Below are 18,488 nucleotides of genomic sequence, written 5' to 3'. Positions count from 1 at the left end.
ATGTAATGCCACATATCTCCAGAAACCTACCACCGACCTGTCGGATGCCAGATACGCAGAATCAATTATGTATTTCGTTCCAAAGATGGACAAAAAGCTATTAAGCAGGTGATCATAATATCTTGGCTCATCAGGGTATGTAGTACTACTTATTTATCGGCAGTGATACCATTTTTTCCGTTTTCGTTTCCTTCATATTTTGCTACATATAAATGTGCAATTGCAGCATTTTTATTACTCCTGCATTTTGGATGTTTATCAAAATTATACGTTGAAACTTGTGCTGTCTAATGCAGTGTGATCAAGAAATAACGCTCGTTCTATAGTGTACACCGTTAAGTCAACAGGCTGCAATCAATCAGAAAACGGTATGTGCGCTTTCATTGCTGTAGAACGCTGACCATCTTTAATCTGATATATATAGGCTGCATGGGATTTGTTTACACAGCAGTATTCATCATACTAGAATATTCCAAAGACACTGTGGGGTCCTGCTCACTTGTTTCGTGGATATTAGTAATTGGTTCAGTATAAGTGCGGTAGTATTTAGTTAATTCTGCGAACAGTTAAATTTTTGTGGTTTTTGTGACTCCAAAATTTACGTACACGAGATCTTGTGCACATTTAATTGGAAAAGTATTAAGTTTCGTCCACTTTCAATACCCAAGCGCTGTCATTTCTGTAGGTAGTAATATTAGAGAAGTTCCTGTTTCGTTACATGCTGCATCCCCCTTCATCGACTGTCTGCCTTATGTACCCTTATCTACAACTGTCCCTGTGATTCTTTCCGGTAAAATTTTCAGAGTCGTCATCTGCCTAATAGGTGTCGACCATTCTCTCTCTTCGACTCCTTGAGCCGTAAAATTAGACGTTTTTCTCGTCATCTTGTTGCTTCATTCCTCGATCAATGAAATTGATCTTCATCAGTCTCCTGTGACGACAAATTTCAAAGGTTTCTAACTGTTTCATTACTGCTTTCCACATTTCCATATTTCGACCAGTAGAGAACTGTGTTCCAAACACAGATTTACAGGAAAATGTTTCTGGGCTCAATGTTTACATTTATATCAGCTGTTGTTCTCTTTTGTAGAAATCCCTTTGCCTTATGGAATTGTTGTTGCTGTGTTTTTGTTATATATTCCCTCATTCTCTGTTCTACTTCCAAGATAACAAATTCGTACCCTTTTCCAGGAGTTTCTTCATGGAGTTTAATATTCAGTCTTTCGTCTTCTATAAGTACATTAGGCTTTATTGTTTCTGTTTTTTTGGCATATTCTAGTCAGCAGCCAGCACTCGCAGAAGGTACTAAGAAAAGGCAAATGATTAAGTTCAAAGTTTGTTTTTATAAATTCCACCTCTGTCTTCAGAGTGCTTTTGAATACTCTCGACAACATCACGTGTAGCTCTCCTGAGGTTTTCTTGGCTTTCTCTTCTGAGGGCAGCACTATTCATAATCCTAACGATTAATTCGTCTCTTCTCTTTACTATTTCTTTGCAGGCTTGGCCTTTCAACCAACGCCACAGATAAATACTTAAAGGGATAAGAAAGGGTGACTTTGGTGGCCAAGAAACGTGACCATTTCTGATGATCCGTCTTCCGCGAACTGTCAGTTTTAAATGATGTGTGAAATTTTATCATGGTAGAAAAACATACCCACCCCGAAAGTTAACGCCGTGGGGACTATATAAAATGACTGAGAAAGTATGCAAAATTTACTTTAGTAACAACATTTATTTTCCCAATACAAAGACAGACATAAATTATGCAAAACAAGTTATTGATTCAATACCTAAACAATGACAGGTGGCTTAAGACCATAAAGGACAAGGACCCTGGGTGGCTGAAATGAGTCAAGTACTCAGGCCCTAAAAATGTGGATAACGCAATCTGAATTGATCTGACGCTGAGCAGACTTTGCTTGATTAAATCTACTGTGGTTTCACTACATAGGTCCAGCTGAGAGCAAGTGGAGATTGAGATCTGTACGCCCCTGAAAATGCCGGAGCAGCAGTATGTTACCATGTTTGCTTCGTGCAGCGATGTAACTTGCAGCTGGCGAGATGGGTGCAGCGAAGGTGAGACGTGAGGCGGCACCTGTGAATCGATCGCGACCATGAAAGAAAAGCAAAAATCTCACAGTCTAGCGATCAGGCAGACGGATCGCAATTTACTCTCTACCAGAGCCCTGGAATCGCGGTAGATTTCAGTGTGTGACACACCCTTTCGCTGGTTTTACCAAGGAACAATTTGGCTCATTTATACGACAGAGCGCACAAGGATACCAAACGTCAATACCGGTAAACCAAAAACGAATAAGTGTGCCATCAGCATACAAGTAGTCTGAAACATTTGAAGTCAAACAGTAAGAGCTTCACCAAAGGCACCACAGTCTAAACTACTCGCAAGTGAAGTCAGTCTCAGGACGGGTGCCAAGCACTAACCACACATGCCAGAGCATCGACCAGAAGTCCTTTTACCAGACGAAAGTCCAGCACTCGAGTACCTCGCACCTCTTCAGAAAAAATTCCGTTTTCCTGCAAAGTGCACAAACGGCACTGCTTTCACGCCGTCTTGAGCCAATCAGAGGGCTGTAGAGGGGCTAAATCTCCCCTCCTACACAACAGCACAATCTTATGTCAAACCAGGGCAAGAGTTAAGAAACCTGCGTCTCTGGAATAAAAATAAACTGCCAGTTACTGGCTTTTTGAAGTTTTCACGGAGGAAGAAGATGTTTTTCTCTGAAGTCGCATTGCTTCCTTCAACAACAAGTGAACAGATACAGTCTTAAAGATCTTTATCTAAATCGCCTGTGCCTTGGAGCTTGTTAGTCCTAGCTATAAGGTGTAATAAATATTCTATCTCTAAACGTTTCTCAGACGCCAGTTTCTTATACAACTGAGATGGCCAATGGAAGTGGGTCACAGGCCTATTTGCAGTATTGGCAAACACGAAAACTTGTGGATTTTTATTATGTGTGGCTCTGCACACAATGCCCAGTTTACAACTTCACTGTGTAGATGCTTTCCTTCAGTCCATCGCCCCCAGCTCAGGCTTTGGCTGGCACCAACGCAGGTATCATGGCATTGTTCTGCTGGAGACCTGTCTCAATGAGGGGCTGCTCTGTCTGCCCCTGTCTTCCCTGTATGGCTGTGGACCTGTCGAGCAAAATTTACTGAGGAATTGGCTCGCCGCCATTTGCTTCCAACTCCCAAATGCTGTTTCTACAAGCTAAGAACCATAAAAATACCTCATGCTTTTAGCGCCCTACCAAGCTCCATCAGCATCTGCTCTGGCTGTTAACTTGCTAGGGTCTTGCTCAAGGTGAGGTGAGAGAGCAACTTGTCCTCTCTCAACCCTTACAGCCGAAGGAAGGACTTCCAACAATGCCAGAAGCTCATTTTCGAGAAGTCTTGATAACTGGGTCCTGCAAGACGATGTGGTAACACAACAGAGCCATTTAATGGACTTTCTTTCGTATCATAACACACATTTACAGAAAAGTGTTCTTGAAAATGTGTCATCATAAAGGCATGTGGGTTTTTGTTGCACAACCATAGTGAGTTATGGGTGTTAGTGATACCATCACAAGTGAGACTGGCTTCATCAGTAAACAGGGCCAATGGGATTATGTGGTAGATTCCAATTAGTCACTGATAAAATGTCGTTGGTATTCTCTAAATGCAGCAGGAGCGTTTCCATTACAAAACTCGTACACAAATACCATGTTGGCATGTACAGCATTTGTAAATACATGTTACATTCTTAATCGAAACAGTACGGTTGTCCAATAAATCCTAATCACATGTCAAACATTAAATTATGTAAGCTCAAATACAATTTCACAACTTGTACTTCAGAACAAAAATGAAATCGATAAATAAACCCATTGAAACTGGAGTACTAACTCGTGAAAAGAAAAATTGTCTCTGAAATCAGCTGTTGCCCTGTAACCAATAAAAATTGGAGAAATGTTGTATGGAATGTTTACATAGTTAATTAGTTGTATGGCCCATGGATCATTTGTACAATTTTATATCATTGGATAAGTGATCAAAAAATTTGTGGCAGCATTGTGCAGCCCTTTTTGTAGTAAAGATAAACTTAATGTGTAGTAATGAATGCCATTTTTCCTCCTAATAATGTGTGTAGAGTGAGTCAAAAAAGGACTTTACAACTTGAAATGATACAGAAATTTATTGACATCATTTACAGAATCAGACGTGTCATTTTGTAACAAACAACCTCAAATTTCACATAAAAGTATCACGTGTTGTTTTGGCTTGATGTGATTACCATTTGCTATGCGGCAAATATACCACAAGTAATCAGTTTCTTCCCACACTCATTGCAGCAAATAAGGTGTAACTTGTGCAATGGCAGCGTAGATTCTATTTTTCAGGTTCGCTAAACTGTTTGTCAAGGGAGAAACATACACACGGTCATTAATGAAACTCCAAAGAAGGAAATCCAGTGATGTCAAGTCTGGGAAGTCTGGTGGCCATGCGATTGGCCCTTCACAGCCAATCCACCGACCTGGGAAGCGGCTGGAATTAAAATGTTTTCAGTCATATCCATATACACAATACCAGTAACAGTTTTCTCCATGAAGAAGAAAGGGACATACACTTGCAGTTTGCTAAAGGTAAAAACACATTAACTTTGGGACTGTCACGAATGTGTTCTGCGGTTGCATGTGGATTTTCGCTGTCCCATATTCTGCAGTTATGGGTGTTCACCATGCCACTGGTATGAAATGTTGACTCATTGCATGTTATCCTCTGTCCAATGTAACATTTCCGCACAGAGTTCCCCACGAGCAACCTTATTTGCATCATTGATGTGCTGTACCATTGTGAATCTGTGTGGTTTCAAGAGTACTATGCAGTACTCGCCAAACAGTCTTTTGTGGAATGCCAGTCTCACAAGACGCACGTCGCATCGATTTTTGTGGACTGTGGGCAAAGCTCGCTCTAACTTATTCGACACAATCATAAATACGTGGGCGGCTTGGTGATTTATCATGTCGCAGTGAACAACCTGTCTCAACGTCTCTTGTGACAAGAGTAAATCGTAGGCCTGCTTGGAGGTTCTTTAGCGTATTCGGTGCGAAATTTATGTAGAACAGTCGTTGCACGGTTCATTTCATGAAACCAAAACACGCAGCGAGAACGCTCGGCGCCAGTGAGAGTAGCATTTTGCTGTGCACTATACTGGTGCTCCTGGTGGCGGAATGGCGTACTTACTACGTGAATCAAATACGGCGTTGTTTTCTACAAAATGACACATCTACGGATTCTCTTAAGTTATCCTAGTAAATTTCCATATCATTCCAAAGTTCTAAAGTCCTTTTGGACTCACCCTGTACATCATCGTTCCTTTCGAACTGCAGTGGATTATTTGCAACAAACTTCATGGAGGAATAAATATACCGTTAAGCAGAAGTCAGAATGCTCAACTTCTTAAACAGATGTGTACAAGATGATAGTGGATGAACACATATTATTCTTAAAGCATGTTTTGAGCAACAAGACTTTCTTTTCTCAAGACGATTTTCCCCAGAATACTATCCCAGGTTTTACAATGACTCGAAATGCAAATGTTTATGAACTACAAATTTTTAGAAGTTACAAAACGTGTTTTCCCAATTTAAAGTTTCATTAGTATCGACACCCAAAAATTTTGAAGTTATTATTTCCTCACCATGTGTCACACATTTCATTGGTGTAGTACTCCTACATGTGCATGTGCCATTTTCAAAGTGAGAGTGAGACTATTCACAGAAACCCATTCAATAATACATTTTAGGAACATTATTTACGATTTCTTTTGTTGCAGTATAATACTTTTAGGAATTTTATTTGCCATTTCTTCAGTTGTTTTAATATGTATGTTTGGATGGAGTCCAGTGAAAGTGTCATCAACAAAAAGAACTCATTCTTCTTATTGTACTTTAGTTGGAAGGTAGTTTACATACATGAGAAACAATAGTGGACCTAAGAGTGAATCTTGTGGAACACCACAAGCAATTCCTCTCCAGTCAGAAGAATGTCCGCTGCTTACATAGTTGAACTATTATATATAACTACCTGCCTTTTATTGGTTGGATATTAAATTATCCATTGGTATCATCAGTTCTGTAAAACCTCAGTTTAACTAGGAGAATATTGTGATCCATACTGTCAAATGCCTTAGATGTGTAACTGCAAATAGCACCTGGTGATATTATGCTATTTAATGCTTGTAAAATTTTGTGAGTGAATATGTAAACAGCTTTCTCAGTTGAGCAACTCTTCTGAAATCCAAATTATCATTTACCAAGGACATTATTGTTGCTCAGGTGAGATACAGTTCTATAGTACATCATCTTCTCAGAAATTTTCGTAAATGATGTCAGTAGTAAAATGGGTCAATACTTCCCAAAATCTGTCGTATTATTACCTTTCTTATACATTGAAGAGCCAAAGAAACTGGTACACCTGCCTAAAATCGTGTAGGACCCCCACGAGCACGCAGAGGTGCTGCAACACGACGTGGCGTGGACTCGACTAATGTCTGAAGCAATGATGGAGGGAATTGATGTCATTAATCCTGCGGGGCTGTCCACAAATCCGTAAGAGTACGAGAGTGTGGAGATCTCTTCTGAACAGCACGTTGCAAGGCATCCCAGATACGCTCAATAATGATCATGTCGGGGGAATTTGGTGGCCAGCAGAAGCGTTTAAATTCAGAAGAGTGTTCCTAGAGCCACTCTTTAGCGAATCTGGATGTGCAGGGTGTCGCATTGCCCTGCTCGGCACTACAAGTCCGTTGGAATGCACAATGCACATGAATGGAGGCAGGTGATCAGACAGGATGCTTACAAACGTGTCACCTGTCAGAGTCATATCTAGACGTTTCAGGGGTACCATATCGCTCCAACTGCACACGCTTCACACCATTACAGGGCCTCCACCAGCTTGAACAGTTCCCTGCTGACATGCACTGTCCATGGATCCATGAGGTTGTCTCCATACCGGTACACGTCCATCTGCTAGATACAATTTGAAACGAGACTCATCCGACCAGGCAACATGTTTCCAGACATCAATGGTCCAATGTCGGTGTTGATGGGCCCAGTCGAGCCGTAAAGCTTTGTGCCGTGCAGTCATCAAGGGTACACGAGTGCGCCTTCGGCTCTAAAAGCCCATATCGATGATGTTTCGTCGAATGATTCTCACGGTGACACTTGTTTATGACCCAGCATTGAAATCTGCAGCAATCTGCGGAAGGGGTGCACTTCTGTCACGTTGAACGATTCTCTTCAGTCGTCGTTGGTCCCATTTTTGCGGGATCTTTTTCCAGCCGCAGCGATGTGGGACATTATATGTTTTACTGGGTTCCTGATATTCACGGTACACTCGTGAAATGGTCGTACGGGAAAATCCCCACTTCATCACTACCTCGGAGAAGCTGTGTCCCACATCTCGAGCACCGACTATAACACCACGTTCAAACTCAGTTAAATCTTGATCAACTCCATTGTAGTAGCAGTAACCGATCTAACAACTGCACCAGACACTTGTCTAGTATAGTCGTTGCTGGCCGCAGCGCCGTAATCTGCCTGTTTACGTATCTCCGTATTTGAATACGCATGCTTGTACCAGTTTCTTTGGCGCTCCAATGTAGAAGGTTTACAGCTGACATATTTCAAGATCTCTGGAAAAAGGTCCTGTGTTAAAGATGCAGTATATATTTAGGAAAAAACAGCACTTATTACATGGGAACAAGTCTTTAGTACTCTGTTGGAAACACCATCGTTTCCAGATAGTTTTCATGAAAATAAATTATTCTCCTGATTTCAGCAGGAGAAGTGGATGAGACATGAATATAATTAAATTTTGTGAGCTACTTTTTCAACTTGCCTGGTACTGCTTTGATTTTTATCTTGAACTGTTTGTACCTATATTTTCTACAACTTTTATTATTGATTATCATACACACCTAGTGCACGTGACATCATTATAGCCCTTCCATTTCAATCAGTTGTGGTATTATCGTGTTCTGTGGCCCGTTTCCATGTCTCTCACTTCACTACATTCTGTATGAACTTTAACCTGTTGTTTGAATTACAGATTTCTGACATAATATTCATGTTAGTTGATTTTATAATGATTTTTGAGTATTTTTTTAGTATACAACTACTGAAGGAACATTACTTGTTCTTTTCAACAGAGAAGTGGGGGCCAGTTATTACCCGCTAATGTGCTACAGCACACTGTAAATATCGCACTAAAATTATGACATTTCTCTTTGAATGTGAGCCAGAAATCGCGCTAAAATTACGCCGTTTCTCTTCGAAAGTGTGCTGGCATGCGAATATAACAAACGAAAAGATGTTTAGTGGCTCTCTCTCTCCGAAATAACTTGAAAAGAGGCTCGAGCGCTGAAATGGTCAGCCGCGCTGCGGTCAACTGAAATGGATGCAGCAGTCTGTTTTCGACCTTGCATGATCTGATGTGAAGTCATCCTTATCGGCACTACGAGTGCTACGTTGTTCACAGCACCAGATCCGCATGAAAAATGCTGTGAAACTGAATGTAACGTTCTGTGCAAGCACACGGTGTGAGGGATTGTGGAGGAGCAGCTGCTGTAGCAACTCTGTGGGTGAGTGGTCAGGTTCACTACCGCTAATTTGTAGGCCTGCAGTCGATTTCTGTCGCTACCAATTTTCTTTGCTCATTTTATTTTATTCCTCACAATATTAAACAATTAACTATAAAATTTAAACATATTTAAGCCGTTCATTTTGTATATGTAAAAGTAATATATTCGTTGTAAGTCAAAAGGGTATAGATGGTCATAACCAGCTAGGCATCATAATCAGAGGGATCATTTTTGCAGGGTATACAGTCATTTTCTTGCTTTAAGTTTCATAAAAGGAAACATTATCAATTAAGATCATACTGTCTTTATTCACCCAAATTGGAAAATAAATTATTTTAAATTTTTTATTCGAATCAATCTATACTATCACCTCCTAAAACATTTATTGTTTCTTCCAAAATATACTATATATGGAATGTTCTGTGAGAACAATTAAGGGAAATGTAACATGTGATTCTAAAAATTAAACTACTACAGATGGGAGTACATTGTTTTTAACGCATGCTCTTGCAATTATTTCTGTTCTGTTGGCCTCAGGGAAATGCAACATGTGACTGTAAAAACTATGTTTAATTGTCAGGAGAACGTCTCGAGGAAGCGTGATTATATATGTGTAATTCATTCCAAATGGCAGTAGATTAATGGCTTTAATACCACCATTCCCAACATACCTGTATATTGGCGACGCTCTCCTGGTTAATCACAGAGCTGACACGGTCCCAAACGAGCTGGGTTGATTCTATTGCAGCAATCGAGGGCACCATATCATGATCGGACTCGGTTAACTGGTGCTCAGGTTCATCCTCTTTCGTGTCTATTGTTTGTGATCCTGTCTAAAATTACCAGAAAAAGTGTATCATTTACAGAAAAATTATTACCAAAAGTATCTCTAGGTTAAAAGAAAAAGATCAAGGAAAGCAGCAGAAGCATTATTCGTGACTGCAGTCATATTTGATTGTAGACCGTTAATTGTGAGCAGTACCGCCGCGATTCAAGATGACTGCGGGAAAAAAACATAACTGTCGATTACCTTGTGGTTTTTTCCCTGTGTGCTCAGTGATGTGCGGCTAACAAGCTTCCACCTTCCACCCCTTCCCCGAATCTTTCTGACACATTGCCTAGATAACCTAACCGCTTTCAGTGAAGTAGGAAAACTTCAGAAAAGATGACGAATTTTATAACTCACTAATATGATTCTGGACGAAAGATGAGAGTCCAAGACGTCTTCCAACCTGCCACGGGTGTCAAGAAAAAAACATTTCATTCCGTCATCCATTCAATTTTCCATCTTAAAAAGTGTGTTTTGGTGCTCATTGCATTTACGTGTCTCACACCACTTCGTAACCGATACCGCTGGTCGAGTACGTATGTTTACTTTCTTCAAGCGACGTTCGTTAAGTATTGCTCAGTGTCGTCGGGTAATGTATGTCATATTCCGTGTTCACTGACTTGCGAAATTGGTTACTTGTATTTCTTGTGCATATGATTCGTCTCTGCAACTAAATAAAAGAAAAACAAGTGAAACTTAAGGGGGTCTCTGTAACTTCAAACAGCAGTTGGTTGTGTTTGTCCACTGTACGCAACGAAATTTCCTTTCACAATGAGAACAACAACTTAGTATATAAAAAGTAATATTTGTCGTTTGTGGGTCGCCTAACCCTGCAATAGTTGTAGGGCATTTAAGAGATCTTGAAATCTAAGTCTAAGTCATGTCTGAATATAATATATTTTTATTAGTTCTTTATACCGCACACAGTTCTCATAAAATTGATGCTTTCTCCAAATCAATGAAAGCCATATTTAGATCGGCTTGTACCTCCCCGTGTCTCTCCACTAACCGTCTTAAATCATGTATTGCATCAGTCGTTCCTCTTCCAGAAATGAACCCAAACTGTTCTTCACACACCACAGTCTCCTTGCGTAATCTTGCTTCTATAACTCTTTCCATAATTTTCATTGTGTGTGCCATCAGTTTAATACCTCTATAATTACTGATGTGCAGGACTGCAGTAATTATAGAGGTATTAAACTGATGGCACACACAATGAAAATTTGGGAAAGAGTTATAGAAGCAAGATTAAGCAAGGGGACTGTGGTGTGTGAACAACAGTTTGGGTTCATGCCTGGAAGAGGAACGACTGATGCAATACATGCTTTAAGGTAGATAGTGGAGAGACATGGGAAGCTACAAGCCGTTCTACATATGCCTTTCATTGATTTGGAGAAAGCATATGACAGAGTCCCAAGGGACGAAATATGGAGAAGCATGAGAGAGCAGTGCGTGCCAGAGAAGTATGTGAGGTTAGTGAAGGAAATGTACGGAGGAGCAATAACACAGGTGAGAAGTAGTGTGGGCACGACAAAGGAGTTTCCAGTAAAAGTAGGGTTACATCAAGCGTCTGCGCTTAGTCCCTACCTCTTTGACCTGATTATGGATGTGCTGGTGAAAGATGTGAAGAAGGAAGCGCCGTGCAATATGATGTTTGCGGATGATGTGGTTCTTTGTGAGCAGAGCATCAACAGACTTGAGGAAAAGCTGGAGGATTGGAGGAAGGCACTAGAAGAAAGTTGGATGAAAATTATCAGGACAAAGCCAGAATATTTAGCACTGAAGGATGTGCAGATGAGGTCTTGCAAGGTGCAGGATGATGAGCTGAAATCGGTCTGCAAATTTAAATACCTGGGGTCGTACATACAGAGGGACGGAGGACTGGAAAGCGAGATACAACACCGAATAAGTTGCGGTTGGAATAACTGGAGGAAAATGAGTGGAGTGCTGTGTGACAAGAAGGTGAGCATTGGGTTGAAAGGGAAAGTGTACAAGTCGGTGGTAAGGCCTGCTATGATATACCGGGCAGAGACAGGTCAATCACCGTAGCCCAGGAAAGGAAGATGGAAGTGGCGGAAATGAGTATGCTGAGGTGGGTGTGTGGGGTAACAAGGAAGGACAGGATTATAAATGAATTTGTTAGAGGAGCTGTGAAAGTGGGACCCATGGGGAAAAAGATACAAGAGAGCAGACTAAGGTGGTACGGACACTGAAAGAGAAAAGGGGAAGAGTATATCGGAAACAGAGTTGAAGATATAAAGATTGAAGGAGCGAGAAGGAGAGGAAGACCGAAGATGAGGTGGAAGGATAAGATATCCGGGGATCTAAGGGAGAAAGTTGGGAAGAAGGAAGAGGCAATGGATAGAGTACTATGGAGGAGAAGGATCCAGAAGAGCAACGCCGACCCTACGTGACGTGGGACAAGGCGACGATAAAGAAGAAAGAAAGAAGAAAGAAGAACTCATAAAATTGACAGAGAGGACAGTTCTCAAACACCTCAATACACTGAGGTAAGAAAAGTCATGGGATAGCAATATGTACATGTACAGATAGAGGTAGTATCGCGTACCCTAGGCATAAAAGGGCAGTCCACTGGCGGAGCAGTCATTGTTCTCTTGTGAAAAAGTTTCCGACGCGATTATGGAAAAATAACTGGAATTACCAGACTTTGAAAGCGGATTGATAGTTGGAGCTAGACCTATGGGTCATTCCATTTCGGAAATCGTTAGGGAATTTAATATCCCTTGATCCACAGTGTCAAGAGAGTGCAGAGAATACCAAATTTCAGGCATTACCTCTAACCACGGACAACTAAGTCACCAACAGCCTTCATTTAACGATCGAGAGCAGCGGGGTTTGCGTTCTCAGTGCAACGTTGCGTGAAGTAACCGCAGAAATCAATGCAGAACATACAACGAACGTATACGTTAGGATACTGAAGCGAAATTTGGCGTTAATGGGTTATGGCAGCAAACGACCGACACGCATGTTATTGCTAACAGCACACCGCCTGCAGCTCCTCTTCTGGGTTCGTGAACATATGGGTTGGACACTAGACGACGGGAAAAACTGAGTCCAAATTTCAGTTGGTAAAATCTGATGGTCGGATTCGAGCGTGGCGCAGATCCCACGAAGCCATGACACCAGATTGTCAACAAGGCACTGTGCAAGTTGGTGATGGCTTCATAATGTTGTGGACTGTGTTTACATGGAATGGTTTGGGTCCTCTGGTCCAACTGAACCGGAAGTGATTAATGTTCTGCTACTTGGAGACCATTTGCAGTCATTCATGCACTTCATGTTCCTAAACAATGATGCCATGTCAATACGCCGCAAATGTTCGCGATTGGTTCGGTGAACGTTCTGCACAATTCGAGCGAATGATTTGGCCACTCAGGCCTCCAGACATGAATCCCATCGAACATTTATGTAGCATAATCGAGAGGTCAGTTCGTGCACAAAATCCTGCACCAATAACACTTTCTAGATTGTTGTTGTTGCTGTCGTCTTCAGTCCTGAGACTGGTTTGATGCAGCTCTCCATGCTACTCTATCCTGTGCAAGCTTCTTCATCTCCCAGTACATACTGCAGGCTACATCCTTCTGAATCTGCTTAGTGTATTCATCTCTTGGTCTCTCTCTACGATTTTTACCCTCCACGCTGCCCTCAATTACTAAATTGGTGATCCCTTGATGCCTGGAACATGTCCTACCAACCGATCCCTCCTTCTAGTCAAGTTGTGCCACAAACTCCTCTTCTTCCCAATTCTATTCAATACCTCCTCATTAGTTATGTGATCTACCCATCTAATCTTCAGCATTCTTCTGTAGCACCACATTTCGAAAGCTTCTATTCTCTTCTTGTCTAAATTATTTATAGTCCATGTTTCACTTCCATACATGGCCACACTCCATACAAATACTTTCAGAAACGACTTCCTGGCACTTAATCAATACTCGATGTTAACAAATTTCTCTTCTTCAGAAACGCTTTCTTTGCCATTGCCAGTCTACATTTTATATCCTCTCTACTTCGACCATCATCAGTTATTTTGCTCCCCAAATAGCAAAACTCCTTTACTACTTTAAGTGTCTCATTTCCTAATCTAATTCCCTCAGCGTCACCGGACTTAATTCGACTACCTTCCATTACCCTCGTTTTGCTTTTGTTGATGTTCATCTTATACCCTTCTTTCAAGATACTGTCTATTACGTTCAACTGCTCTTCCAAGTCCTTTGCTGTCTCTGACGGAATTAACAAGTCATCGGCGAACCTCAAAGTTTTTATTTCTTCTCCATGGATTTTAATACCTACTCCGAATTTTTCTTTTGTTTCCTTTACTGCTTGCTCAATATACAGATTGAATAACATCGTGGAGAGGCTACAGCCCTGTCGCATTCCCTTCCCAACCACTGCTTCCCTTTCATGTCCCTCAACTCTTATAACTGCCATCTGCTTTCTGTACAAATTGTAAATAGCTTTTCGCTCCCTGTATTTTACCCCTGCCACCTTCAGAATTTGAAAAGAGAGTATTCCAGTCAGCATTGTCAAAAGCTTTCTCTAAGTTTACAAATGCTAGAAACGTAGGTTGGCCTTTCCTTAATCTTTCTTCTAAGACAAGTCGTAGGGTCAGTATTGCCTCACGTGTTCCAACATTTCTACGGAATCCAAACTGATCTTCCCCGAGGTCGGCTTCTACCAGTTTTTCCATTCGTCTGTAAGGAATTCGCGTTAGTATTTTGCAGCTGTGACTTATTAAACTGATAGTTCGGTAATTTTCACATCTGTCAACACCTGCTTTCTTTGGGATTGAAATTATTATATTCTTCTTGAAGTCTGAGGGAATTTCGCCTGTCTCATACATCTTGCTCACCAGATGGTAGACTTTTTTCAGGACTGGCTCTCCTAAGGGCGTCAGTGTTTCTAATGGAATGTTGTCTACTCCCAGGGCCTTGTTCCGACTTAGGTCTTTCAGTGCTCTGTGAAACTCTTCACGCAGCATCATACATTTCATCAATTTCTTCATCATCTGCCGAGCTAGTTGGCATATAAACTTATACTACTGTAGTAGGCGTGGGTTTCGTGTCTACCTTGGCCACAATAATGCATTCACTATGCTGTTTGTAGTAGCTTACGCGCACTCCTATTTTTTATTCATTATTAAACCTACTCCTGCATTATCCCTATTTGATTTTGTATTTATAACCCTGTATTCACCTGACCAAAAGTCTTGTTCCTCCTGCCACCGAACGTCACTAATTCCCGCTATATCCATTCCCATTACATCGCGATTATGGAGGGCTATGCAAGCAGCAATGGTTCAGTAGTTCTGCAGGGGACTTCCAACGATTTGTTGAATCCATGCCAGTCAAGTTGCTGCACTACGTTGGGGACAAGGACGTCCGACACGATATTAAGAGGTATCCCATGACTTTTGTCACCTCTGTGTAATAGGTGAAGCAATCACCCTGGAAACAAATTAAAATCTTCTACCCAAAAAACTATTAAGTACATCAGACACAACACAGAAACTTAAAACACGGACCCTACTCGATTCATCGTTTCCTAAAATAGAGGGCAGGTCAGCTGTAAGTTGGTTACAGCCCTCATGGCTCAGTATGAAACGCGTTCTGTTAAAATGTGCCGTACAGATACTTGTAGAACACAAGCACTGCAAACTGGTGGATTCTCCTGCCGGAGAAGGAGTTCATGTGTCAGAAGACATTGCCCTATGCTAAAGTGCGTTAAGAGTACTTTACAGAAGAGTTCTTCAAATAGTGGTTACCTGATTTCGTAGCGAGTTGCTAGAAAGCATGAGCTCTCTTACAGCCCTTGACCCTCTGCAGGCGGAGGCGAAGTTATGCGATCAAAATTAGCAGCACTGCTTAGCATGACCGTAGCATCAAGAAAATACATGAAGGTGACCATCAAGACTAAATAAGGTATCTTTTATTGCGAACAGCGTAAGGGTGACAGATCTATATATGAAGTTGTTTGGAGCACTGCTACGACAAGAACCCTATCAAAAACGCTTTATTTGGCGACCGTCACAGTACGCAGACGAGAGGTACTAAAATAAGAGAGCTTTAACAGAACACAAGAAGAACTTTTACGAAATAACGGAAAAATACGACGGTGTCTACTGCAACTGAGATAAACAACGAAAAAGTTTTAAATTTCACGTTCAAGAAATCGTTCACACAGGAGGAACGTGCAAACATACCGTCATTTGACCATGGGACGGACTCCCATTGGACAACATAGTGATAAGCTTACCTGGCGTAGAGAAACAACTGGAAGATTTGAAAGCAAATAAATAACCAGTTCAGTTTTACATAGGGTACTCTACGGCATTAGACCCTTAACTAGCTTGCAGTTACCGTGAATCTCTCGCCCAGCACAAAGTCCCAAGTGACTGGAAAAAAGCGCAGGTGACTCCAGTGTATATGAAGGGTAAAAGAATGATCCCATAAAAATACAGACCAATATCCCTAACTTTGGTTTGTTGTAGAATTCTCGAACATATTCTCAGGTCGAATATAATCAAGTTCCTTCAGACGGAGAAGCTTATGTCCACGAAGGAGCATGATTTTAGAAAGCATCACTCGTGCGAAACTCAGCTTGCACTTTTCTCGCATGATATACTGCGAACTATCGGTGAAGGGTAACAGGTTGATTCCATATTTCTATATTTCCGGAAAACATATGACACGGTGCTCCACTGCAGGCTGTTAACGAAGGTTATGAGCTCACGGAATAAGTTCATAGATATGTGAGTGGCGCGAAGACATCTTAAATAATAGAACCGAGTATTTTGCCCTCGGCCGCACGGGGTATCCACGCGGTCTGGGGCGCCCTGCCACGGTTCGGGCGGCTCTCCCCGTCGGAGATCCGAGTCTTCTCTCGGGCCTGGGTGTGTGTGTGTGTTGTCCTTAGCGCAAGTTAGTTTAAGTTAGATTAAGTAGTGTGTAAGCCTAGGGACCGACGACCTCAGCAGTTTGGTCCCACACGAACTTACCATAAATTTCCAAAAATTTTTGTCCTCGACAGCGAGTGTTCATCAGAGACAAGGGTACCGCCAGGAGTGCCCCAGCGAAATGTGGTAGGACCGCTGTCGTTGTCTATATACATAAGTGATTTTGCGGGTAGTGTGGGCAGCAATCTGTGGTTGTTTACTGATGATGCCGTGGTGTCGAAGCTGAATGACTGTCGGAGGATTCGAGACAACTTGGACAAAATTTCCAGTTGGTGTGATGAATGGCAGCTATCTCTAAATGTAGGAAAACGTAAGTTAATGCAGATGGATGGGAAAAGCAAACCGCTAATGTTCGAGTACAATTAGTAGTGTGATGCCTGGCACAGTCATGTCGGTTAAGGGCATAACGTTGCAAAGCAATGTGAAATGGAACGAGCGTGTGAGAACTGTGTTAGGGAAGGCGAATAGTCGACTTTGGTTTATAGGGAGAATTTTAGGAAAGAGTGGTTCACCTGTAAAGGAGGCCGCATATAGGACCTTGGTGCGACCTATTCTTGAGTACTGCTCGAGTGTTTGGGATTCATACCAGGTCGGATTGAAGGAAGGCATTGAAGCAATTACGAGGAGGGCTGCTAGATTTGTTACCTGTAGGTTTGAACGAACCGTACCCGCCAGGTTAGCCGAGAGCTCTAATGCGCTGCTTCCTGGACTTGGGTAGGCGCGCCAGCCGCGGATCGAATCCGCCCAGCGGATTAACGACGTGGGCCGGTGTGTCGGCCAGCCTGGATGTGGTTTTTAGGCGGGTTTCCACATCCCGCTAGGTGAATACCGGGCTGGTCCCCACATCCCGCCTCAGTTACACGACACACAGACATTTGTAACACTACCGCACTATTTCATGGTTTACACTAGACGCAGACAGCTGGGGTACATTGATTCCATCCTGGGGGGTATGGGGTGGCGGCAGGTAGGGCATCCGGCCACCCCTTTCAATTAACCTTGCCAATTCCGTTGTAATCAAGCAGACCCTGCGACCACTGCGGGACAAAGGCGCAAGTGAAAAAAGAAAGAAAGGTTCGAACAGAACGTAAGTGTTGCGAAGATACTTTGGGAACTAAGATGGAAATCCTTGGAGGGGAGGCGGCGTTCTTTTTGGGAAACACTATCAAGAAAATTCAGAGAACCAGCGTTTGAAGCTTACAGCGGAACGGTTCTACGGCCGCCAACATACATTGCGCCTAAGGGCCACGAACATAAGATACTAGAAATTAGGGCTCACACGGAGGCAAATAGTCGTTTTCCCCTCGCTCTGTTTGCGAGTGGAGCAGGAATGGAAGTGTTTTGTAGTGGTACAGGATACCATCAGCCGCGTACCGTACAGTGCCTTACGGAGTATATGTGTGGATGTAGAAGATACAAGCGTACACGTACTGAGTGTTGTGTAAGGAGAAGTTATTTGGTGCACATATATGTGAATTATCACAACTTTCGAAACGAAGAAAATAAGATGACTACAGCAACCCAGTCAACAACCAGGACTATTTATGTACTAGAGTAATTTCTCAACACGTAAGTCAGAAGAAACATTACGGAGGTGAAACGAAAGATTATTGCGTGCTTTTTCCGAGCCTACGAGTGCAGCCACTAAAGCGCAGTCAAACTACACAGTGGCAGTACAGTTACGCATGACAGTGCTGCGGCCGGTTAACTGACAGCAATGGAGACACAGCATCTCATCGAGACATCACTGCACGCACACACACGACAACAATGGCAGAGCTTTGTAGCTGCTGGTACAACGAATTACGTGAGTTGTACCGTGTACCCCATTCAGAATTTGTATAGCACTTCAATTTGCAACAATTTGTCAAAACGCTTTTTACTAAGATAGTGTGACGGTGTAAATGTGTTTGTACTGGTAGGGAATGCTACTGAGTGAAGTGATCGTTAGTTTTACTATATGCCAGTCACTACTCAAAGCAAGGATACGAATATTTTGGCAGGAATATTAAATAAATTAAAACAATTACCCACATCAG

The 18,488-nt window shown here is 42.1% G+C and overlaps 1 protein-coding gene across 1 annotated transcript in view; it reads right to left on the bottom strand.

Moving 5' to 3' along the window:
• The window catches only part of LOC126456508 (uncharacterized), a 159,070-nt gene that overhangs the window by 98,662 nt on the left and 41,920 nt on the right, over positions 1-18,488 (bottom strand). The window contains exon 4 of the mRNA XM_050092258.1: positions 9,316-9,477. Coding sequence (XP_049948215.1) covers positions 9,316-9,477 — 162 coding nt within the window. The remainder of the gene's footprint in view (positions 1-9,315; positions 9,478-18,488) is intronic.

The sequence above is a fragment of the Schistocerca serialis genome, chromosome 2 (assembly GCF_023864345.2).
Source record: "Schistocerca serialis cubense isolate TAMUIC-IGC-003099 chromosome 2, iqSchSeri2.2, whole genome shotgun sequence".
Taxonomy (NCBI): Eukaryota; Metazoa; Arthropoda; class Insecta; order Orthoptera; family Acrididae; genus Schistocerca; species Schistocerca serialis.
Note: the sequence above shows the minus strand (reverse complement) of the source record. Positions and strands in the feature narration are given on the sequence as shown.